This window comes from Melanaphis sacchari, unplaced genomic scaffold (genome assembly GCF_002803265.2).
Source record: "Melanaphis sacchari strain LSU unplaced genomic scaffold, SCAv2.0 Contig8_pilon_pilon, whole genome shotgun sequence".
NCBI lineage: Eukaryota > Metazoa > Arthropoda > Insecta > Hemiptera > Aphididae > Melanaphis > Melanaphis sacchari.
Genome location: NW_020271635.1, coordinates 4,842,254 through 4,868,447, shown reverse-complemented (window position 1 = coordinate 4,868,447; position 26,194 = coordinate 4,842,254). Strand labels below are relative to the sequence as shown.

The 26,194-nt window shown below is 25.9% G+C and overlaps 2 protein-coding genes across 5 annotated transcripts in view; one reads left to right on the top strand and one right to left on the bottom strand.

The window, feature by feature from the left end:
• Positions 1-6,055: 6,055 nt before the first annotated feature.
• Positions 6,056-10,037, top strand: LOC112602716 (pre-mRNA-processing factor 19). Its single transcript, XM_025350950.1, has 10 exons — positions 6,056-6,218; positions 6,316-6,404; positions 6,909-7,058; positions 7,980-8,281; positions 8,361-8,555; positions 8,649-8,834; positions 8,954-9,157; positions 9,236-9,374; positions 9,484-9,688; positions 9,761-10,037. Exons 2-10 carry the CDS (start codon positions 6,386-6,388, stop codon positions 9,900-9,902), a joined length of 1,542 nt encoding a protein of 513 aa, XP_025206735.1. The 5' UTR covers positions 6,056-6,218; positions 6,316-6,385; the 3' UTR covers positions 9,903-10,037.
• An 8,110-nt stretch (positions 10,038-18,147) lies between these two features.
• The window catches only part of LOC112602529 (nitric oxide synthase, salivary gland), a 75,813-nt gene continuing 67,766 nt past the window's right edge, over positions 18,148-26,194 (bottom strand). For 2 of the 4 annotated variants that reach the window (XM_025350642.1, XM_025350641.1), the window contains 10 exons: positions 24,864-25,071; positions 24,372-24,504; positions 23,987-24,280; positions 22,893-23,062; positions 22,620-22,830; positions 22,210-22,297; positions 21,914-22,038; positions 21,655-21,800; positions 20,646-20,837; positions 18,814-18,927 (listed from right to left, as the gene is read on the bottom strand). In XM_025350642.1, coding sequence (XP_025206427.1) covers positions 18,814-18,927; positions 20,646-20,837; positions 21,655-21,800; positions 21,914-22,038; positions 22,210-22,297; positions 22,620-22,830; positions 22,893-23,062; positions 23,987-24,280; positions 24,372-24,504; positions 24,864-25,071 — 1,681 coding nt within the window. Of the gene's footprint in view, positions 18,928-20,645; positions 20,838-21,654; positions 21,801-21,913; positions 22,039-22,209; positions 22,298-22,619; positions 22,831-22,892; positions 23,063-23,986; positions 24,281-24,371; positions 24,505-24,863; positions 25,072-26,194 lie in introns of all 4 variants that reach the window. The other 2 variants (XM_025350644.1, XM_025350645.1) reach the window with 2 other exon arrangements.

Below are 26,194 nucleotides of genomic sequence, written 5' to 3'. Positions count from 1 at the left end.
AAAACAAACAAATTCTTTTTTTACGATTTAGATAATATATATTATATTATGCATGTATAAATATTTTTTTTTTTATTAAATGACTTATACATTTTTTGTTAAATATTTTAATAATGTTGTGATGTTATAATAAATTAATAATTTGTTACTTCTATGAATAAATAAGTAAATATTATGGATAAATTGATTTAAATTCTTAGTATTACTATTATTTTTTCTTCACTGGAGTAGCCAATCATATATTATGCTTGATTATTGCTGGGCTTAAATAATAATACGTTGTGGTCTATTTTTTAAAATGTCCCTTCTTTACTCTTTTAGGTGATTACATTCTTCATCACTGCCAGTATTATTTTGATTATATTTCTGAGACAAGTATTAAAAAAAAACCATATCCTCGAAACAGAATGACGGATTATACATTATACATTTATACACACTCGAAATAGTTGAAAAATACGAATGTACCTATAATAAATGATTTAGTCTGCAATATATAAAAATATCATCGCTGGTATAAAGGGTTGAAAACATTTTGATTTACAGTCTTACATTGGTATATAATATATACGAATGCTACCGCAGTGACATAGGAAGAAATCCGATAAAATTTCAAGAAGAAATATTTTTATAATTTGCGTACATTATTTTAATTTTACATTCGTAAAACCGCCGATAATAACTAAATATATATTAGTATTAATATATTATATAGTATGTCTGTGTTTAACCGAATATTATTGTAATCTTAATATTAATATCCTGCGTGTATTACGTGCTGAAATAAAACTATTACTATTGTTTGAAATGTTGTATTGACGAGTGACAACGTATTGCGTGCGTATATGGTATATCAGATGTATATAGACATAGCTACATGTCATGCCGGAAACACGTGTGCCTTTTTGTTTTTCTCTCTCCACAAATAAATTTGTGAATTTTTGGACGATTATAATTATTATCTAACAAGACCTCCCTCCGGCCACTGTAACTATATTATGTTATTATTATTATTATTATTATTATTATCATTATGGTTAGTGCACAACTTGTTTTATTACTCCGTCCTGTCACTCTATAGGCAAAAGTGATGGGTTATCGACTGTCATTTTACTCGACCAGCACTCGGTACCCTGTTTATAACAAATTATCTACCCAGAACATCTCTAATCGACATTATATGTTTAATATTTATAGCATAAATAAATAAATATAATAAGTCAATATCCAATGTCGAGGCGATTTTAGTAAAAAAATAAAAATAATAATAATAAATAAATACAATAAATACTTATACATGTATATAATTTCTAATTAACTTATAGTACCTATTTTTCAATTGTATTAGTGGCGGTTTGAAAATTTTATTTGATCGGGGCAAGCCTAAAATACACAACCTACCCACCCACCACTACACAAATTTGATATTTTAACAAATAAAAAATCAGTTTCGCTGAGTTATTAGTACTTTAATGTATTACTATATATTATTTACTTACAATACACATATAAATTTATTTGTTATTTTTTAAGTTTATGTAAGAATTCACTAACATTATCACAGGTGTAACATAAAGATTTAGTGTCTTCAACTGATTAGATTAATCTAATAAAATTGAAAAAAATTATAAAAACAAATTTATATTTTTCGTCAAATTCAGATTAATTTTCACGTTATTATATATTTTATTTTTTTTCATTCTTTTCTTTTAGTAACCACCACGATTTAATAAATTAAATTAAATAAAATAAACATTTATTGAGCTCTGGAACTTTATAGAAAAGACACTGGTTATTTTATTTTTTTTTGTTCACTGTTAATAGTTTATATTACCTATAGACAATATGATGCCTCTAATTAAGAAGTCGAAGAGGTTTCCAAGGATTCGGGATCGCTGCGAAAACGCAAAAAAACGATTTACGAATGGAATCACCGTTGCTTGTTAATTCCAAGTAATTACCTAGTATAAATATTATTTTGTATGATAGTAAAGAGTAGTACAGTTAAAAATATTTTAAATATTCATCACATAATATTATATTCATACTTGCAATCAGTGGCGTAGTCAGAATTTTTAAATGAGGGGAGGGGGGGTTAAGGTGGTTTAAATATATACTGAAGATGATTCAAAATATGTATTTTAATCAGAATTATTTTTTTTATAATATAAAAGTATTTAAACTTTATTACATTAACTATATTCTTCTTGTTTTGATCGCTAATTTACTAAATAACTAATAATATTAAAATAATTAAATTAAAATCAATGGGGGAGATTACAAAACCCAAAACCCTTCCTGGTTACGCCATAGCTTGCAATCCATTCACATTGACACTTTCGTTGAAAAATGATATTTATTTTGCTTGAATAACCATACAATAACACTTTACAAGATCAGGTTTTTGAAAATAAAAGTTTGTAATATTCAATTTTATAGCTGTAGTCACAAACAACTGAAACGTCCATCTGTTCTTGACATGTTTAAGAATATGCTAAAATGACAAGTGTGTCATCATTTTCGATTTAAGATCGCGAGATAATGTTTGGGTATATACTAGTTAAATAAACTTAAATGCAATAGAATTTTAAATTTTAAAATTCAATAAACCTATTATTTTTTTGTGTTTATTTTATTTTGCTACTAGTATTAACTATGATAGCTCAACAATTACGTTTTTAACAAAGAATTTAAATTACATTATACATCAGGGGTGGCCAGCAAAAAGAGACTTGCGAGTCGCCCAGTATAAAAAAATAAATATGGAAGAGTCAAAATGAAAAAAAATTCATATTACTGTTTGTTTATGATTATTGTAAAGAAAATAATTACTAATTAGATATCAATTATAATAAAATGTATAAAATACGAAACAATATAATATGGCCTACGACATATATACAATTATTTAGCTTATTAAGTATTAAGTATAATTAATTTTCCAATAAAAGGGTTTTTATGTTTATCGTTGTATAGAGTTTCTGCTACAGAATTAAAATCTTTTTAAAATATTTACTCACGAGCCGCTACTGGTAAAAAATTAAAATTACATAAAAAAATATTTTTAAAAAACTGAAATATATTATTCTGATTTTTATAATATTAAGTGTCTGAAGTTAAATGGATCACCCCGTTAATTATCGTCAAAAAAATTAGTATACTTCAATTTTTTGAACTGTGTAGCTTGAACTTTTTTTTTTTATGCCTTTTAGAACGAGCAAGTCTACAAATATTAAACCAGTTATGCATAATATAAACAATAATATTTTTTTGCTGACTATTGAGCTATACATATTTACCAAAATTTTATATTACTAATATATTGTCTGTAAGTACCTACTAAAGTATTTTATGTTATTACATCAATTTTTGAATGCGTGGCAATGTTTAAAAATAAAGCGTCTGTTTTACAAAAAGTGATTAGCTTGATACTTGGAAAAAAAGATTATAATACTGGTAAAAAAGAAATGATTGAGTAACATAGTCAGTTTTTATTCATTCAATTAATATATGTCAAGTAAGTCAAAATGATGTATTGAGACATTAAATGATTCTTAAACTATTTATTTTACCGGAAACTTTTTTCACATATTTATAGAGATAAAAAATGTATTTAAATATGTTTTTGCTCTTGGTCACATTTGGCGTGATGGTGTATGTGTATTTGGTTTAAATAAAAAAAATAAAGACAACATTTTCGTTTAGATTTAAGCTTACCAGTAACTTAGATTTAAAATTATTGAAAGTATTAAATACAATTTTAAATATTCATTTAAACGTAATTATGTATAAATCTGGCTGTTAAGTTTTTAAGTATATTATGAAAACATTTTTATTTGATAATTTAATTAAATATAATTAAATAAGATTTTATATTTGGCTGATGACTAATGATTTATACAACAAATAATTAATCTATTAATTTGTGCAATATTGAATATTCTAATTCAAAATTTTCCATAGAATTTTGCATTCAAAATTTTCTAAAACCAATAATATATTAATAACATATAAAATAAATTATTGTTATTTTGAAATATTTATCATAGTTAGTGTAAAACTATACATTAGACTAAAAGTAACTAATAATCCAGGAATTTATTTAAAATAAATTTAGACAGTAAAACCTCTCTATGACGAACCATTAACCCTTTATATTAGACGGAATCCTTCTTAAAACGGAAAATGTCGACAATCCTGGTTCAAATTATAAATACGAAATTAATCTCTCTAAAATGAAACCTCTATTAAACGGAAATAAACAATTATCGTGACCCTAGAAGTAAAAATACTCTCTAGAGAAGGGAAAATAATATTATTTAAAGATAAATAATATTTATGGTAACCAGGTAATCTAAATTTTATCGTTATCTGAAATATCGTTTAATGGTATCGCTTCACGCTTATGTCATATTGATTAATTTATTACCTTTTAATAAGCGTGTATCTAAATCTAATCAGCGATGAGTTAAAAATAATAAAAGATTTATAAACTGTAATCTCATACTTGGAAGAATTACAAAAGCTTTCAGCAACAATTTCGAATTCAAATCAATTAGAACTAACAAAAAAAAAAAAAAAAACACGAGAATATGCTGAACAGCGCGTTAGGTTTGTCACAAAAGGCAGTCAAATATTGCAATCTATTTTTGTTAATTATAAATAAAGTACCTATTTTTTAGGTTCTATAATAATATACAATATGGTTTTTTTAGTTCTTAGTTTTATTTTTTCCAGTACATAATATATATTATACACAAAACACATTTAAATATTAATTCATATATCATAATCTTTTAGTATAAATTTACGTTGTACGAAATATTTATCTAAATTATATTTTTTAAACACATAATATGTCTACCTACATTATATAATTATGTACCTATATTTTTGAAACTTCATTTTTTTTTAACCTATTTATAACGCAAAAATATATTATTCCCAACTCACAAGTAACTATTCACAAAACACAATCTAAATATTACTGTTATGAATACTTTGTTCCTATAAACTTTGTTTAAAACTAGATTAATAAGCCTATCTAAAATAATTGTAATTAAACAGAATCCTACTATGTTCGATTGTTTATTTGTATTTTTGTCTTTTTCTAAGAAATGTATTGGTACCTATTTAGAAAGAATATTTACTTGGGTACAATATTTCTAACTTTTAGCTGTAATTTTCTTTATTAAATATGTTTCATTAAGCATTGCTTTTTAAATTTTTTCATTCTAAGTTGGATAAATTAATCTATCGATGGAATGATACATTAGGTACCTATTTAAGCATTCTAAGCGATATATACATATATATATTATAAATCATGTTGGAAGCGGATTGGTTTTGACCGACGGAGAATTAACGTATAGATTAACCTATAATAGCAGACTTGAAATTTTAAAAGTATTTTCGTTTCAAAATGTGCACTTTAAGGATTTTGCAAAATTCTCGTTTTAAAAAAAGTCCTCAACATAGTTACAAGAAATTGTTGAACCACGAAAAACGATCGTTTTGTTTGCATTGGGTTGCAATTGGTTAGTGATTACAGAAAATGATTTAAATATTATTTGATTACATAATTATTATTTTTTATTAAACATTTTATCGTGGTCATTAAAGGTGTATCATTTTAATTATCATAAACAGTGCATTTTTTAATTTGTATTATTATCAATAAAAGTATATTATCTAACAAGATGTTTTGTAAACATTGCCCTGTAACTGTTGCATAAAACTACTCAACATTAACGTTCCTATGACTATGGAATTTAATATGAATTATGCATATTATGCAGTTGATTATGACTAACAAGTAACAAGTAATAGTTTTCCAATCATTTTTTATGGTTGTTTTATAATACATTTAATGATGTGCAGTGTCCCAATGTCAGTGACGATGAATATTAAAACAAATTGTCTTATCAGTTATCTGTTATCTCCAATGGTCACCGATGTCATACGTTTCGTCATCGATGGCTAACAGTGATTGTACCGGTTTTTATACTTTGAGGTTATGTTGTGGTTTGTAGCAATATTGACATATAGTTGGTACTGTTCGTAATGTTCGTATATACTATAATTCAGATTTTGGAAGTTCGGGGTTGAGAATTTGCCTCTTTTAGCTCTGCGAACCGGCACCAAGTACTCGATTGCGGATTGTTTAATGTTTACTTATGTCTTATTATTATTATAATTGTTTTTCGTTAAAAAAATTGGTAATGCGTACCGGTACAACCGTATTCTTTTAATTTTTTTGTATAAATGTTTTGTTAGTTTTGTTCAATTATTAAATGCGTTTATCGTTTATTGTAGTTTCGAAAGCGTTAGGCCAATTATTTATATTTTAAAGCTGTGGTCAAGTCATTTGTGTTAATAACTCAACATGTCGTTAGTTTGTGCTAGTAAGTTAATAATACCTTAATTTTTACGTAATTACTTATAATTATATTAAATTAATACGAATTTTAACGAAATAATTGTAAAATGTTAATAGGTACCATTTTATTCCTTGATATTTGAATTAGATTGCGGTTGTTTTCTCGGCTTCAACTTTGGTTTGCGTTACTTTTAAATATTAAATATTATTTAATTGCAATTCCAAAAACTTAATATTTTTGATGCCTTTAAAAAAGATAACATTAAATTATTATAATTTTTATACTTCTTATTAGCATAAATTCTTTATAATTTAAATTGTATTTAATTTCTATTAAACTTACTACTTTCTTATATTAAATGTTTTAATAATTGAATTATCTATGATTATCAGTATCTATTAGAACAATTGTAAAGTTAAGAATATATGACTATTCATCTTATAGCACACTAACTAAAAGGTTAAAAACCTATTCATGAACAAATAACTTAAAGAGTATAGTTTATTTATGAATTTTGTTAATTTTCAGTTTCTAATGAAGTACCGGAGCATCCTGTGGTATCACCAGTATCCGGTTCAATTTTTGAAAGACGTCTTATAGAAAAATACATCAAAGAAAATAATACTGATCCGATAAATGGTGAAGAATTAACTCTTGAACAGTTAGTAGATATTAAAAGTAAGTTTAAATTAAGTAAAATTTTTATCATAGATTTTACCTAATTATTAGGTATTTAAATTTTTTATATAATATAAAATTTCAATTTTATCTTAAAATTCCTTTAAACAATTATATAATGGACTTAATCCTGTTATTTATACATTAAATAGTAATAGGTAATGTTATTTATTCATTATGTTAACTGTTGTTTTTTTTTTTAAATTATTAAATTATTTTATTTATTAATTTTGTTATAACTAGATTACTACCTAAATAAATTAAATAATAATAATAAAAAAAAACTAAGAATATGTTATAGACTAAGTAATGGAAACAAAATATTTAATTTATAGCCTTTAAAAAAACTTTAAATTATATTTATAGTAACTAGTAATTCTAAAACATTAAGGTGCAATTCAGGCTAAAATATGAAAAGCACTGACTTTTACTCTGTTAGTAGATAATTAGTTCTTTATGGCTGGTGGTGATTAGTATTATGTTATACTTTTACTTAACTAGTTAAATGTTTCATAAAATTAATTAATTTTTAACAATGTTATCATTAAGTTTTAAATTAACAATTTTGGCATAAATAAACACTTAAGTACAATTTTCATAGAATACAAATATTATTTATGTATGCTTGTGAAGTATGAATTTTATTATTAAACACAAAATTTATTATTGTAAGTAATGAATATAATATAATAAATTCTATATTTGTTAAATAATGTCATAAGATTTTATTCATTTTATAATTTTTAATTTTTTTTTGAATATTTTAGTCTGTATTGATAAGGTTTTATTTTATCTAGGTTTAACTATTTTTTTAAATTAAAACAATAACATATTAGGATAAAAGAAAAATGTTTTATTTAGTCAAATAGGTATATAATAATTAGTTTGAATATTATTTTATTTATTTATTTTAAATTTTAGCTGCTTCTATTGTTAAACCTAAACCTGTAACTGGCACTAGTATTCCTGCTATATTGAAAATGCTCCAAGATGAATGGGATGCTGTAATGTTACATGCGTTTACGCAAAGACAACAGTTGCAAACTGCTAGACAAGAGTTGAGTCATGCTTTGTATCAGCATGACGCTGCATGTCGTGTAATAGGTCGTTTGACTAAGGAAGTGACAGCTGCTCGTGAAGCTTTGGCTACACTCAAACCTCAAGCCGGGATTTCTGCTGGAGATTCATCTGCAAATGCTGGACCTACTACAATACCACAACCAGTATGTGTAATAGTGCTATATAAATTTGTTTCTATTGCTTATATATTTTTTTAATATTTCTTGTTTGTTCTTATTAAAGGCAATTGCTATGGAAGCTGCTGGAGTGCCAAATCAACCAACCGAAGAAGCAGGTATTACTGATGAAATTATTAAGAAACTACAAGAGAAGGCTACTGTCTTAACACAAGAGAGAAAGAAACGAGGACGTACAGTTCCAGAAGACTTAATAGACCAAGAATCATTAAAAGCATTTAAAACTTTGGCATCCCATCCAGTAAGTAATATTAGTAATAAACTTATAAATTTCAAAAGTTTATTTAATTTAAATATTTAGGTAATTGTTGTTATTTTACTTTATACTTTATAGGGTCTTCATAGTGCTAGTGTACCAGGAATATTGTCTTTAGATATACACAGTGAAGATACTAGTAAAATTTTGACTGGAGGAAATGATAAAAATGCTACAGTATTTAATAAAGATACTGAGCAAATCATAGCTGTTCTGAAGGGTCATACTAAGAAAGTCACACGAGTCATTTATCATCCTAATGAGGTAAAAACTAAAATTAATAAATTACTTTATTTTTTGTAAACTCAATGAAACTGGTTATGATAATTCAAATGAAAAATGTTAATTTTATATTAACAATATGAAATAACATTGTTTGTAAGGATGTTGTGATAACTGGATCACCTGATACAACAATTCGAGTATGGAATGTTGGTGCTTCTAATCCTTTATCTCAAATAATTAGAGCTCATGAAGGTTCAGTAACTGGAGTATCATTGCATCCAACTGGGGATTATGTTTTGTCAACATCTGTTGATCAGAATTGGGCATTCTCTGATATCCGCACAGGAAAGCTATTAACCAAAGTAAATTATAAATTATTATAAATTTAACTATAAACATAATGAATATACCGATTATTTTAAATTTTGTGTCTAATACAGGTTTCAAGTCAAACGTCAAACAATACTTTAACTACTGGACAATTTCATCCAGATGGACTTATTTTTGGAACTGGTACTTCAGATTCAAATGTTGTGATTTGGGATTTGAAGGAACAATCAAATGTGGCAACCTTCTCTGGTAAAAATTAAACTTTTTTTTTTTATTTAGTTACATTTTAAATTTCCAATGCATATTTCAAAGCCTTTTTCTAAGTTTATGAAATTATTTTGATTATTTTTTTTTACAGGACATTCTGGACCAATTACGGCCATATCATTTTCTGAAAATGGTTATTATCTTGCTACTTCAGCAGACGATTGTTGTATAAAACTTTGGGATTTGCGTAAATTAAAAAATTTTAAAACTCTTGTCATGGATGAAGGGTATGAAATCAAAGATTTATGTTTTGATCAAAGTGGAACATATCTTGGTGTTGCAGGAACTGATGTCCGGTGAGTAAAAATAGTAAAATATACAGCTATTGAAATAAATTGTACACATATTACTTTAAATTTTATTTACAGTGTTTATATGTGTAAGCAATGGCAAGAATTAAAAGTGTTTAATGATCACACAGCATTGGCTACAGGAATTAGATTTGGAAAACATTCTCAATTTATTGCTTCTACAAGTATGGACAGAACATTGAAACTGTATGGGATTTAAAGCAGAAATAGTGTCTTATTATGATTCAATTTTAAGTTATAAAAACTGTGTAGGTGTATACTTTTTTTATTTGCAATATTGCATAAACCATTTAGACTTGATAAATAAAAAAATATCTAAAATCATGTTTGAAAATATTATTTTATTTATATTGAATTCCTTAATAAATATAGAAAAAGAATATTTTTCATTTTCTACTCTTAGAAGTATTAATGACTGATTTTACTGAAGTTTTTATATATTTATGAATCATCAAACAAGACTCTGCTTAAAATATTATTTTAAACATAATATGGTTCCATTCAAAATCTAAACAATAAATGTCGTCTCAAACATATGATTTTTTAAAGTTCTATAATTTTTAATAAAATTACAATCAACATAAATGTAATACTTTAAGTTAACTTTCAATATGATTTAACTGCATTAATCTAACAGTTAATCCATTTTGCAGCATCATCATTTTATATATTTGTAAATTTTTCGTTTAATTGCTTTATTTATCAGAACGGTTTTAATAATTTATAAATCAACAAGTGAAGTGTTTATATATTTATTATTTAACTATAAAACTATTATAATCTTTAAATAAACATTTGTTTTTGGAAATATTATAAACCATTTTATTATGTATTTAGTTAAAATCATAAACTTTCCATTTTTTATTTTTATTGTACAAATAGATATTTGTTTTCATTTTTAACAAGTGTTAGTCAGTGATGCAACTATAGTCTACACCTTGAAAACTAGTCTATGACTGGGATGAATCTAGTGACTATTTCCAATCAGTGGTCATCATAGATATAAAACTAATTGCTGTGCGCCTATTGTATAAACATCGAAGCGGCATGGTGAAGTTAGAGTACATGTGGTTAATAATTGGTCAATGGTGGATGGGTGATGGGGTCATTGGTCAGTTTTTGTATGATGGGCTAAGGACTCATTTTTGGGTAAGGGTCACAACATGTCTCCTAGTTGCGTTACTGATTGATATTATTCCATTTCATAGAAATAATTATATTTGTTTGGTAGTTGTTAATGACCACAAATTTGATTATTGGGAACATTATTAGGTTTGATATTTTATTCTATCTATTGTAAACATGAGTATTATTGATTTATAATATTTTCACGTCAAAATATTTTTTTATATTTTATAATTGATAAATATTGAATCTTTAAATAATTATTTTTAATTAAATATATTATTAATGGTTTATTTCTAATGTCTGATTAATAAACTACTGTATCTTATAAAAAATGTTGTTTGATGATTTTTTCAATACTCATCAACTTTTACACATCAATGTAACATTATTATTGTAGTTATAGTATACCTATCTATGACGTGTGTGATATTATTTAATTTCTATGGAATACAATTTAATAAATGTTATATACATGTTTTTCTGTCTATAAAGGTTATACAATGTATTATTTTTAAAAATTCAATCATCTATACATTTATAATCATTATCCTTAGTCATTATTTTAATATCAATACTCATTTGTTTTGTGAAGGTACAGGTTCCAGTATAACATAAATATTATTTATTTTGAACAGTCATTAGTGCTGTCAGTTTAGTAATTATAAATTCAAAAATAACTTAATAATTAATATTATTTAGATTAATTTGAACAAGAAATGTTAGAATTAAACAAAACTATACACGGTTTTTCTACCTGATAAATACACTCCACACTTTTGGTTGGTCATAAATTTTAATTCAATGAAAAAGAACAATTATTAAATTTGCTTAACATTTTTTAAATTAATTTGATACGTTCGATGTATCATTTTGCAATGTAAAATATTGCATACATTTCAACTATTGATAATATAGTAGCGGGTGATACATTTTTACATTAAATATACTCGTAACACTCATTCTAAAAACCATTAAATTTTTCAGAAAAAATTGTTATTACTATTTTTTGGTGTACCTATCCACTTAAACATATACAAATCGAATTTTGAATTTTGTAGTTTAAATTATTGTAAGTAATAACATTTTTAATTATTATATAAATAATCCTATTATAAAAATAATTGTAGTATGTAAAAGTCAAAAGTATTTATCTTTGACACACATACCTATTCTTAAACTTTTGAAAGTATTAAGCGATTTTGTAACAAGAAATGCGATTGTGTCGAATTTCAGAAAGACAACGAGTCAATCTTGTTATATATAACGGCAAAGTATACAATTTGGGTATTTTCTACAATGCCCGGACATAATGTAAAATGGCCTTCGTATATTGGGCAATAAAGATAATATAATATTAGTAAACTATTTTCGAAATATTAGCCAGATTAAGCACTGATTATTATTTGTAGATAGGGATTAGCTAGTGTGTTTTTTCTTTTGTTCTTATCGGTTTCCTTAAGTGGGAAAGTCTACATATTATTATGATTGTAATGTTTATCGCATGAGATTATCTCTAATCTTCATGGTTTATCGTATAAAACCGTGATCGATAAGACCTTTTACCTATGCGGGTTAAAATTAACCCAGGTAATTCTCGTAAAATTAATTTTTTAGTAACCACTAACCACGAATCATTTGTGTAGTGTAGGTCAACTGACTTATGATTAAAATATGGTAAAGTTTAATTCAGATTAATATGATTTGTCAAAATGTCAAGAAAAAAAGTTTAAATAATTCATTTTTTACCATGTTAAAAAAAAAAATGTCTAGGAAGCAGTACATGCGAAAATAAGCGATATAAAAATAAAAATAAAATTATTATATTTTCTAATAATATAAATATATTTTGACAATAATTTACTAATAAATATTATATTATCTATATTGTTCAATATACAAAGGCCATTTTTATAATGCCCGGGCATTGTAGGTTCGCGAACGGACCTTTTCCCGTAACACGATTGCGAACGTTTTAACTTACCTTTAATTGTGCGGTGTTGCCAGATTAAGTGTTAGTCAATTACAAATTTTTAAAATAGTTAAATAGTAGGTATAAGGATTTTCTGCAATTACGCTATCAAAACAATTTACATAACCCTATGGCCAAAAAATATCAATCTAAAATTGAATCAACATTAAAAAATTATGATTATAATTTATAAAATCCACAAGGATCTAATTTTGTATTTACAAAAAACTGGAAACTCTAATTAAGAAAAAAGAAAAAAATTTAGAAAAACATTTTAAATACTATTATTTTTTTTTTAGTTTATAAATTATGTAACAGTATTATTAATATTTATTCTCTGAAGTTATTTTAATTATTCAACATTTTAAACACTATTCATATATTTAATTTAATTTTATTTTAGTTTGTAACGTAGCTATAATGTAAAATTGTATTATTAATATCAAACAGTTGTTTTTATTAAAAATAAATAAATAAATAAATAATTGAATTCCCGAACAAAATTATAAAATTGGCAACGTAGTTTATAAAAACGTTCGCAATCGTTCGTTTTTCGGCTAAAAAACAAATTTTTTGATAAGTGACATTCGTTTGCAATCGTGTTATAAAAAAGGTAAAACGTTCGCAATCGTGTTGCACCCTTGTAGAAAATACCTAAATTGTACACTTTGCCCGTACATATATGAAAGAAAGTAACACTTTATTGTTGTTAGAACTACTGAGGTACCATTGACTTCTGAGAATTGTAACTTTTAAATTACATGTAGAAAAGTAGAATGTATAGTTGATAGGTATATTATGTTAACTTGGCAATATATATGATGTTTGTAATAATTTAATATCACATTCCAACGACGAACTTTTGGAAATAAAATCGTTATTGTACGAGTACTTAATTACATATAACATTTTAAGGCGTGGTATAATACTGCAATCTATGTATCAAATATAAGTCTATTCACTTATTATTTCGAAAAGTTTAACTTTTTTTTTCTTTATATTTTGATGTCATTGCAAGTTAATTTTTTTCTATTTTTAGAAAAAAATATATGAAAACATACATTAATATTCCGAAACAGAATTTTTCATAATATTTCGATACATAAAAACAATCAAATTTTGAATGAAATATAATTTTTATTAAATAGTAAAAATAAAAATAATAATTTATATAAAATAGTATTATCGTTATATTAGTTATAAATATTTAAAATGTTGATTAGTGGATTAAATGAATCAATATTTTGCGGAGTACCCCTTTGTCATTCTAACTTATTAGTACACAGGACGAGAGATTGGGGGGGGGGGGGTGCTTGGATGGCTTAGCTCTCCCCTCAAAGTTATTGAACATTTTTTAAAATATTATATATATTATTTTGCAACAATGCAAAGAAAGATTTAAGCCCTCCTAAAATTCAATCAAATATCTACCTATATGTATAAGCACCTAATAAATAATAATTATATCTAATGATATTAAATTGATTCTCATGAATAATGTTAAAAATCAAGTTGTATAATTTTAATCATGCGTAATATTGTTTATTATAATTTTTTGATTTGTTCTAAAATGTACAGTTTAGCTATTTTTTTTTTATTTTTTTTTAATGGCTTTATTTTTAAGAAATTAGAATCTATACAATATGTATAATAAGTTATATTTATAACTAAAATACAGTAAAATGAGTTTATATACACGAAGAGGGAATTACACATTTGTGACACTTCGTAAAATTACTTGAACATAATCTTTAAGTTATTAAATCGCGGCACCATTTCCTTTTGAGGTGTCTGATTGGGTTGTCGGGAAGAGTGAGAGATGCTAACTTGTTAATCAGTTTGTTGGAATTATCTTGCAGTTTGAGTTTAGCTCTTATTCTTATTTTTACTTTACTTTTCAATGTATGGCATTTAAGGTATTAAATCTACTGCAGAATGTAGAAGCTGTTGTTTGAAAACATTGTTACTCTTTTAGATTTTGAACGGAATGATGAATGTATTGGTTCTGCAATGATGATTACGGTTTCCAGTTATTGCATTTTCGTATTTTTTTTTCAGGGGGGGGGGGGGGGAGGTTACTCGATTTATTGCTAAGTAGATTTGAAATTCATTTCATGTTACCACGAAAAAAATATTGAAAGTTTATAATATAAAGTAGTAGTTGTAGTAGTATCTATGTAGTGTTATACCATATTTTTTCATATTTAGAGATTTTTTAGTTTTTAAGAATATATTTTTTAATCTCACCATTTTTTTAGAGCATACTTGATGATTAATGATATGTTTTAAATACAAGTTGAAAATTTGATAAAAAAAAAAAAAAAAAATACTTTAAAATGTATATTTATTTTGAGGTTTTCACTGGGTATTATGATATCGTGTTTTTAAAATCCCTAGTTGACATAAAATTTTCCATTTTTGTTAATAAATATTTAGTACGTCATGTTATAAAATATAAAAATACATGTTGATAAAATATTTGTATTCATGAAAATTGTGAGTAGAAAAAAAAAGTCTATACTTTTAAAGCACATTTGTATTATTATAAGTGCAAAAGTGTACGTATATTTAGTACCTACTTTTTAAGTACATTAAGTTCTGAATCCTAATGATGACTAATGAGTGTATTTTTTTCTGTGTCTGTCTTCATCTTATAGAACAATATAAATGCTTTAATATTCAACTATGAAAATTTATAATTGTTAATATTATTTTTCAAAAATATAATTAAAATCTATACACAACATAATATGATATACGACATATTACGTTAAAAGATCTCTAAGCTAGGTTATTTTAAACACAAAGCCGATTTGTTAGCGGATAAATGTGATCGGTTAACTTTGAATGAAAAATGATGTGATATAATTTGGTTAATTGAGAGAGTGTTAGAATTTTTATGTTATCGTAGAGATAATTATTTTTTGTGAATTACGTGCTAGAGATAATTTTCTGAAGATCGACTGAAATGCCTGAATTGATCTTAGATTTGGCAGAATCCCATATCTAAATATCATGAGATCACACTATTTACATTAGTCTGATGATGCCTTCATAAATTAATTGAATTTTTCTGATGGATATCTTAGATTATATGAGAATTGGAAGTTAAACGAGTGAAAGATCGAGCAGTAAAACGTTATTTATTTTATGCTCCGATTGTATGCATTACAAATATATTCAGAGAGATAAATGTGTTTTGCGCTAGTTGTATAATTATATAGTAATTTGTTTGGTTTTAGCTGGTTCTTTAGAGTGGGAAAAGATATGTATTTGTTTTAGTGTTTTACAATGATGTGTGTGTGATGTTTAGGAGCAGATGATTTGCTTTAATCTTTTGTATTGATGATAGTTTTTGGTGACAAATTCGATCTATTATAGGTACTTTAGTTATTAAAAGTAAAAAAAATCAAGTTATTTTTCAACAGTTAAAAATAATAAAAATAACAGCGGGAAATGTGAATATTTACGTAACACCAGTTTTTGACGAAATCAATTTTTTATTTTTATTTATTTGTACCTGATAATTATTATAAAATATTTAGACCGATTATTTTAAATAATGTATTAATACTTTATACTATGAACCTATTTACATTATTTTATAGAATGTAAGCATTGAGTTAAAATATTTTTGGCAAAATATTTATATGAATAGGAATATCAATAGTCATTGCCAGGGCTGGGAAGCTGTAGGAATTGCATATTATTCTATATGCTCTCGATTTATAGTATACCTACCGAGTTAAAAATCTGAACAATGATGATAAGTTTAAAAATTGAAAATGTATATGTTGCATATTTTGTTAATTTTAGAAAAAAATGCATGCTTTATTGATTTTATACGTATATTTAGTATATTTTTAAAAAACTTGATTTTTTTTCTTAATCATGTATAAATAATATTGAATATTAAACTCAGTATTATTTTATATAGATATTTATTGTAATTTTCGGAGTTGAATATTAATTTAAGGTGCGATGTGCGTTCAATCTATAGGTACCATGATAACACGTATGCTAAAATATTATCTTATTGTTGATAAGTTACAGATTTAACTTAATTTATTGTTTACTCGTGAATTGTATAAATTTTACATTTAAAATTATTTTTTAATTAAAAAAAAAAAAAATGTTTTTTTTTAGAATTTTGAATAATTTTTTTATATATTTAATATTTTTTTCAGGCACATTTAAAATAATTTTCGTGCATATTTTGTCTGTAGCTCCTATAACTTCCAAGCCTAGTCATTACAATAAAATAAAAATGCATACATTCATAAGACATATTTGTATAACTTTTAGAATTAACAAATTGATTTATATTAGTTTAAATTATCTAATTATGTTTCAAGGAAAATAATGAGTAGATAAATTTTAATATGATTAATTAACTGAACAACAATATTTAGATGTAATTTAAACAATTGCGTACGCCTAGAATATAATCTAGGTATATAATACCTATATAATATTATATAATTAAATCAAAAAAAAAAAAAAAAAAAAATACAATATTTACATACAATAATTATAATTAATAGCAATAGGAATGATTTTTTTTAAAAATTATTAATCAATAAACGATAAAAATATTCAAGTTCAAGTACACCCATTATAATAAAAAATAACAAAGATAATAAGGGTATATTATTATAATAATTAATTTGAAATATATGTAATATGTATAGAGCTATAAAATGTTATAAAAAAAAAAAAAAAATGGAATAAATTGACGTGTTAAAGTGATTATAAGATAATAATAATATAAACCATGTATTGTTGTTTAATTAAATACAGTAAAAGATATAAATGTAAATACTTTTGGTAACATAAAAGAATATATTTATAAGTATTTTATACACAAGAAGATAATTTACAAAAAAAATTCAAAATGAATTCCATGATTATAATATTACTTTATTTAAACTATTTAATAATAAGATTAGTTGTTCTCAATATAGGGAGTACGCTGAGAGCTGATAAATGGTATTCTACTTTGAAGAAACAAATTAGAACTATTAATTGTCTATTGTTAATATTAAACATTATATATTAGTTTCATGTGGTGTATGAACATTTCTAATTTGTTCTGGAATTGAAAAAAGTTGAGAACCGCTGACTTAAATTATTAAGCTATAATACGTTTACCAAGTACGTTTAAATATTATTACTAACTACATAACTAACATTATTTAAATTGCATATTGGTTAAGTTACAATTATATATATAGTTACCTACATATGGTTATTATATGTACAATTATATGTATAATATTGTCCTAATTACAAATGTTGATGAATTAATTAAAATTGAACTCATTAATAAAATAACAATATTATGTCCGACTACGACGTTCTAAAAATCGTTTTTACTCGCCTCGTATTAATACATCAATAAATTATGTTTAATGTGATTTTTTGATCAACTGAAATTGAAACAAAACGGAAACGTGCGCGTATTCATTAATTATACACACCCAAACCCATACGTGAGATCGTTTTAAACGTTGCATATTTTAAAACGCAAATGTGGGTAGTGCGTATGAATATCGCCAGAAAGAAAACACGAAATCATTAAAACAAAACAACAGAAATGTTTTTATTCACATTTTAGAAGCATCCAATAATTATTAATGGACAAAGACGTTTTTGCTTTTATGTTTTCGGTGAGTGGGTATAGCATATTGTATAATACATAATGAACGTAGGTACACGCTACACGAGATATGCGGGTGGGTTACAGTACGGTGATAGTGTATGTCGAAGACTTGGTGTGTAGGTGTGTATAGAAGGGGGATAAGCATGTCATAATATTATTATCGTCACATTATTGTACATTTGAAATGATTCGAAAAAAATAAATATATTTATACACTCGTGTCTACATACGTATTATTAAGTAGGCACGTATACTTAAAGGGTAATATAATTACAATTTTTTGTCTCTAAATTCTTGTATCGTAGCTATCGACTTAGCTAACATGTTGCCTATTGTAGGCCAAATTGAACGTTATGGAAGCGTTTCGGACGCCATTCGGATTCGAGCGGACAGCCTTGAACTGTTGTGCACCTCGGCCGTCCTCAGCGTGATGCCGAATATGTCTTCGTGATAACGATTGTCGTCCTGTGTAATACATATTTATAAGTAATAAATAACAATACGCTACAGCAATATATATAATATATATATATATATACAATATATGGTTTGGGTGCAGGTGGAAATTGCAACCCCGAGTGCCCTAACGACTACAACCGTCAAATAATTCAAACATCCCATACAATTTTCGTCAAAATATGTAAACGCGTAATAATGTTATTTGAAATTCTGAGAGACGTTTCGACAAAAATATTGCCGATTAATTTTATCCTTTTCTAACGCGCGTACCTCAGGTCGTCTAACGCCACCGTAAATGTCGAAAATCGAAAATCAAGTATGCACTTTACATAATAGAGTATAACGCACAACAATTACCTATATGTATCGCAGATATGACGTCAATGCAATAGGTACTCATAAGTTTATGATATTTATAGTATGTATAAATTTTGTTTAGATCGCAATCCGAGATCGAAGTCGTCATGTTATTCCGATAAACCGTTTAGTGACACGTAACCGTGTAGAGGTGTACAATATAAAGTAATAATGTGATGTGCGTTTTTACCGATAAAGGCGGATACGATATAATATTTATATGTATAATATATATATATATATGCGTGTGTGTGTAGTCCACGACGGGTTTGTATTATATTATTATGATATATAAGGTGCAACGTAACGTAAATCAGTGACGTGTGCCTATCTTTCTAGACTTTCATTTCCTGAGGACGTCGGAGACGCGCTGAAATTTCGATTTGTAAAGGACTTAGAGTTATGTTAAATGGGTTAGTCAGGGGTGGCTTTGAGTTTTTAAAATCCATCTAGGGGAAAAAAATCCTTATATTTCATTATTATATCGCGCTTACAATAATTTCATGCAATTTGTCTGGAAACATATGGCTGTGCGTAAAATCATTGTTTTGAAAACGTAAAGTATTAGCTATGATAATACACGGCGAATAACCGTGATATGATTCATTATGAACTATGATATTTACTACTCACCGTGCGATAATCTAACCATAAGCGGCGATTTAATATAATTTATGGGACTTGCTGAATTTTTTTAAAAATTTAATGTATATTTTAACATGCAAACAAATTTAAATAAATCTTTTAACCCATTTATATTTAAAACATTTTTTCAGTTCCTTCATTTTAAATATTATAAATGTGCAATTAATTTAAATAATATGTTAAGTCGTTAAAGATATTGCAACACATTTTCCTCATCGTTTAAGCCAAGTGGCTATAAACTGTTAAAATTTAAAGAATAATAATTAATAATAATTAAATATGCCGTAGGTTAGAAAAATACACGTTTAACTTATAATTTACATTGAATACTTTTAATAAAATAAAATGTTTTATTTCCGGGATAAAACGAGTTGGACTAAAGTAAAAAAAAAAAAAAAAATTGTAGGCATTAAAAATAGAAGAAAACAAAATCATCAAATTTTTAATTTATACATGTTTTTAAAAAAAATAGTTATAATATTATTACTTTCCATAAAATATTTTTGGAATTGAGTCTCGGGAATTGTTATAGTGGGTTTAATCTCCGATAGGTTGAATATGATTAATGTAACGTTTAAAATATGAAATAAAATGAATTCCATATTATTCTGTAATACTGTAGATATCGTTATAATATGTTTTGTAAAATCATGCTTAAAATAAATAAAAATATCGTTCCTGACTTTTCGCCCCCGATCACCATAAATTCCGTATGAGCGTACCCGTAATCCCAACATGAAGTTATCGGACTGTGTCGAATTCATGCCGGTCTGCTCTTGAATTATCGACTTGAGGGTCTGGTACACGTTCTCAGCCATTTTACAATCACCACACACGTAAAAGTGTCCCCTTTCCACGGCTATTAATTCGTAAATAATTTTCGCTTCATTCTGCATCAAATCCTGTACGTAAGTCTGTTGGAATAAAAATTTAGTCATATTTTAACCATCGTTGAATTCATCACAAGTATTGTATACGAGCGATAAAAATAACATAATACATTATGGTTTGGCGCCGTTTCGAGTTGATTCATAGCCATAAAATCGGATTCACATTTAAATAAAATATATTCAACAGTTATTTTATTTTTACTAATATAATACAAATGTTATTAAGGTATAAAATAATCTTTATCGAAAAATTTAATTATTATTTGAAATAGAAAAGGAGAGGGTCAGAATAGGTGATATACATACAACGATCAAGTGGTTTATTTAAATCATAGTTGAAAAAGTTGGTAGATTAAAAATAACACGTTGTCGGGTAATGCGTGAAAGAAATATTAAAAGGAATTTGAGATAGTAGGTAAGGTGAATACATTTTCCCGTTCAATCATTTTTAAAGATATTTAAGTTTTTTTTTTTAAAGTATTTTACTGAAATAAATAATCAAATTTATTAATGTGAGGATTTTAGATTTCAAACAGGACGTATAAGTTGTTTGTTTTGCAAAAATATAATATTTTTATTTTATTTTATTTAGCACTTGCATTATATTAATTTAAAACAAGCTTAATTTATTAAATTGCATATCGATTACGATTAAAATAAATATATATTATTCATTAAATATTTCAATAAACGTTCATAGGTTTGAGTTTGGAATGCTGTTACAGAATTGAGTTTATATAGTATTCTGGATTTTCGCGTAAAAGTATATGTTTTTTCGACGATGAGTTTGGCTTGTATGTTTTAATATAAATATAATGTCAATATTCAAATATAAACCTACCTTTGGAATCGACGGCTCCCTGGATAGTGCCAAGTAAGTTTTGTCCAATACGCCTTCTTTTATCATTTCTATCTTGTCCGTTTTGTAGAGATCCATCGATTTGTTTTGGCATCCGAAGAACAACATGGTTCTGCCCATTTTGGTATCTGCGGCGGACAAAGGATGAGTCAAAAATACTTGTATAATGGAAGTTTTAATGTTATTATAATAATTTATAGGTTATAATATAATAGGTATCACGAAAACGTGTCGTATTTACCAATGCCGCTTTTCTTCTGCGCATATCTGTGTTGCCAAAATGCTCGGAACGGGGCGATACCTGTGCCGGGACCTACGAGTATTAATGGCTTTGTTACGTCTTCGGGCAAATGGAAATTTGGTGCGCTATATGAATTAAAAAAGAAACAGTTATAGACGTTGTAACAATATATTAGGTAAGCACTACGTGCTGTTGCCATCAGTAGCGCACACAGGATTTGTTTTTATCTGTGTCACTCATCGTCAATACTGACATGATAATATCACGTCGATTTCAGTAACGATTATTATTATTACCTTCTAATAAACATGTACATCGTGTCATCTATGTTAGCATCCAGTAAGTAATTGGAACATACGCCATAGTGTAATAAGCCTTTTCCACCTTAATACAAATAATAACAATAATAATAATAATTTGTACATTAAAAACAATTTTTCTATTTCAATTATTTATAGGTATTTTTTTTTTTTTTCATAAATTTAATAATATTTTTTTATCTATGTGTCATAATATGAAGTTTAAATTAGGGCCAATCTATTTTTTCATATGTATTTTATAGTTCAAATATGATTTATCCATAAAATTTAAGATAAAATTAAAATAATATAACACAAGAAAATGAATAAATAAATAATAAATACCTATCCTCAATATACGCGTTTTGTTATATTTTAATGCAGTGTTAAATTTTTAACAAAATTACCTTTAGTCTTATATGTCACTACTGCGACAGTGAGATGTACTTTGTGTGGATGTAATAAACTTGACGAAGAAATACTGTAAAATCTTGGTTGTAATGGTGTAAGCTGTGCGACTAATAAAGCAGCTGGTGGTTTAATAGAAGGAAACTCTTGGAAAATTTCTAGAAGATTGGGTAAATTCCAATGACGCCAATCTTCGTAAGCGGCACTGTCCTATAACACGTGGAAAGTAAAAATTTAAAAAAGTAACTTAAAACAATGTGATTTTGTCTTACTGTAGCTAATGCTAGGAGATTTTTTTTATCTGTGGGATCAGTAGCACACGAAGCAAAAAATTGTAACATATTTGGTGTAGGCGGTGTAGTGATGTCTAAGAATCGTGTCAATAATGTTCGCAAAGAGCATCTTGGTATCTTCTCGTGAGGTGACCAATTCTTTGACACACCTTAAATAATCAATAACGTCAATGATCATAAGAAAAAAAATAAATATGTAAATCTATATCTCGTATACAATATACACATTATTGTATATTTTAAATACGATTTAGTTAATCTATAAATGGAAATTTATTCTAATATAAGTTTAGAATTATGTATATGTTCTAGTAAATTTATATATAAATTTACTGTTTAGTAATGTAATTCATTAAGAATAAAAAAAAGCTAAACTATGTTCAAGGGCTCTCATAACGTTGGGTTTGTTATAAGTGGATGGTTGGTGATTTAAAGTTTTCTACTTTTCTAAAGCCATAAATTCCAATTGTGAAACTTATTTTAGAATATGGTCTATTATGTGGGGCTTAGATTCTGTAGTTGACTGTCATCGGCGGCACGAGTTTTGTAGTGCAAGTTTATGAGTTTTTCTAGTAATAGCGCCTATTAGAAATTGAATATCCAATTCATGTCTATGCACGTCAGAAAGTTGTTTTTATTTTACATTTTATTTATTTCAGAATGAAGACAATTCAGAAAATAATCCAGTTCCATGAATAAATTAACTTTATAAATGGATTTCGTGTCGAACAAAACGTTTAATTATTTCGAATTCAAGTTTTCAAAAATTTAAATATTTAAATGCCAAAAAAAGTATCGGAAAAATTTTTTCCAATACATTATTATTACTGTTTCGTGATTTGTATAAAATTACTATTCTGAAGTAAATGATATGTACATACGCGTAAAGACGGATTTAACTTTATTCATTTTGTACATATTTATAAAGATACGTATTATAATTCTTGGTAAAATATAAAAATAAATCTACAATACAAGTTGCATAATTATATGTTTTATAAAACATGTATGAACAACATGAAGTATGCTTAGGCATATAAAATGTAAAAGTGAATATTTTTTGAAAGTATTACCTGTAGATGTATGTTTTTCTTTGAGCATTTGAAGTTCCATCGGTTCGTCGGGATCTTGATCGCATTGCAAATACGGAATAATACCAGACACTAGTTCATCTCGGTTGGTCGCGAACATACCCACGTGATCACCGGGTCGATACATTATCTTCTCCGATTTTGCCCAATCGTCCACGTCAATCTCAAGCCATAATGTCACGCGATCACTCTTGCCATCTCCACTGTTGCTTATCAAGTTCTGTTTGTTAGAGAGTCGGCATGTCCAGACTTTTTTGTTGTGATAGTGTGAGTACGCTAGAACAAATAAATTATATAAACCGTATACTTGTGTAAATCGTTAATAGTAATAATAATAATAATTATAATTAATGTGTCTTGTGCGTACCGGAATGTAGATTGTCCGGTTCAGAGCTATTCACGAATCGAACTGTAGATGCGGACAGCTTTTCGTTATGAAGTACTTGTGACGCTTCGCTGAGAGATTCGTCCATGTCCAAACAGAAAGTTTCACACGCCACCTAATAGTGTGTAACATGTTAGTCATTTATATTTTTAAATAATGTAAACAGTGTTAGTTGCAAGGCTGGCCCCCGAAACGGAACACAGAAGCTAAACAAAACATCATTTAACATTATAAAAGCCGATTTAAAATAAACTGACGATATTGCAGTGGATTTTCAGATAAGAGTATAGTCTTATGGTTTTTTTTTCGATTAATCGTTGGTTTCTCATTAAATATTTTTGATTATATTTATTCAAAAAAAAAAAAAAAAAATCACTGTAAGTTTTACATAACAAAGATATACCATACACGTTTGAACTGAATACAAAAGCTCTTCCGTCGAAAAGCGATAAATTGGAAATATAAAATAAATACTTTTGATGTCAACATTGTTTTAAGTCTGCTCACATGAAAAACATCAGTAGCCCATTTTTTAAAAGCTTGCTCTTGACCACACATTTCGTCGCCTTTATTGAGTTTGATTAGTCGTTCCCCACCAAGCTCGCCTAGAAGATTGTCAACATACGAACCAAAAGCACAAAAGTTTGGATACGCACTCGATCCCAATCCAAAAACTGCAAATCTGTAACGAGTAAATATTATTTTTTTTTAAAGTTTGATCATAATATAAACATTTATTTTTTTAATGTTTTTCAGTATATAAATAATATAAAATTAAAAAAATAGTTTTATTTTTTAATAATTATTTATTTTATCATATTTATGCTCTTACACGATGTTAACTCCGCCGTTACAGAGTATCTAAATTTTAAACTTCAATAAGAAAAATGTTTTATAAAAAAATTAAATATATTTTTTCAGAGTTCAATATTTTGAATTAATATTTAATGTTTGATTATTTTAAACAAGAACGTAAGAAAAACAATTTTCAGTCAGTATAGTTGAAAGATTTCGAATATATAAATTAATAAATATAAAAAGAACCAAAACTATTGATAAAACGTAAATATATAAAACATTATGAATTCATAATACATTTCGAGTTAAATACTAAACCTAAAATGTAAAATAGATAAAAAAAACAAGAACATTAATTCACTATATATACATTATACATACACTATAAGGCATATTTTAAAATAGCTATGTATATAATTGTAGGTATATGTACTTTTTACTATGTACTATAATATATGAAAATGTTTTTTTTGTGTACTTTAAGTTTATAAATATAATTTACTGATACTTAATTAGTAAGAATTTTTTTATTGAGCATGATTATTTTCCATTAGTATGTGAAATAGATATTTTCTGTATTTTTTATTTACATAATATTTTTTGTTTGAATATTTTTTAAAATATGTCAACTCTTGTTTTATGTTTTATATTAACTATAATTTAGTTTTTTTGTTATGTCTTTCTCAAATTTCAAAAATAAAAGATTTTAATCATTTACCAACCTACTAAATTTACACTGTAGATAAGATATTAAGTAAGATACGTTTAAAAGGTTTTGAGGTTTTTTTAAATGGATTACTAAATCTTATCGTTAGTCAATAACATTTTAGTGTGTGTGTGTAAGTGTTAGTGTTTTTTTTTTTTTATCTTAGTTCATTCTAATTTATGAGTATAGCGTTATTACTGTTTTACTACCTCGATAAATATTTAACTGAACATTTGATGTTTCTGTAAATGTTGTCTCAAAATTATACCATTGATCTTAAAATAATAGTAATTTATATATA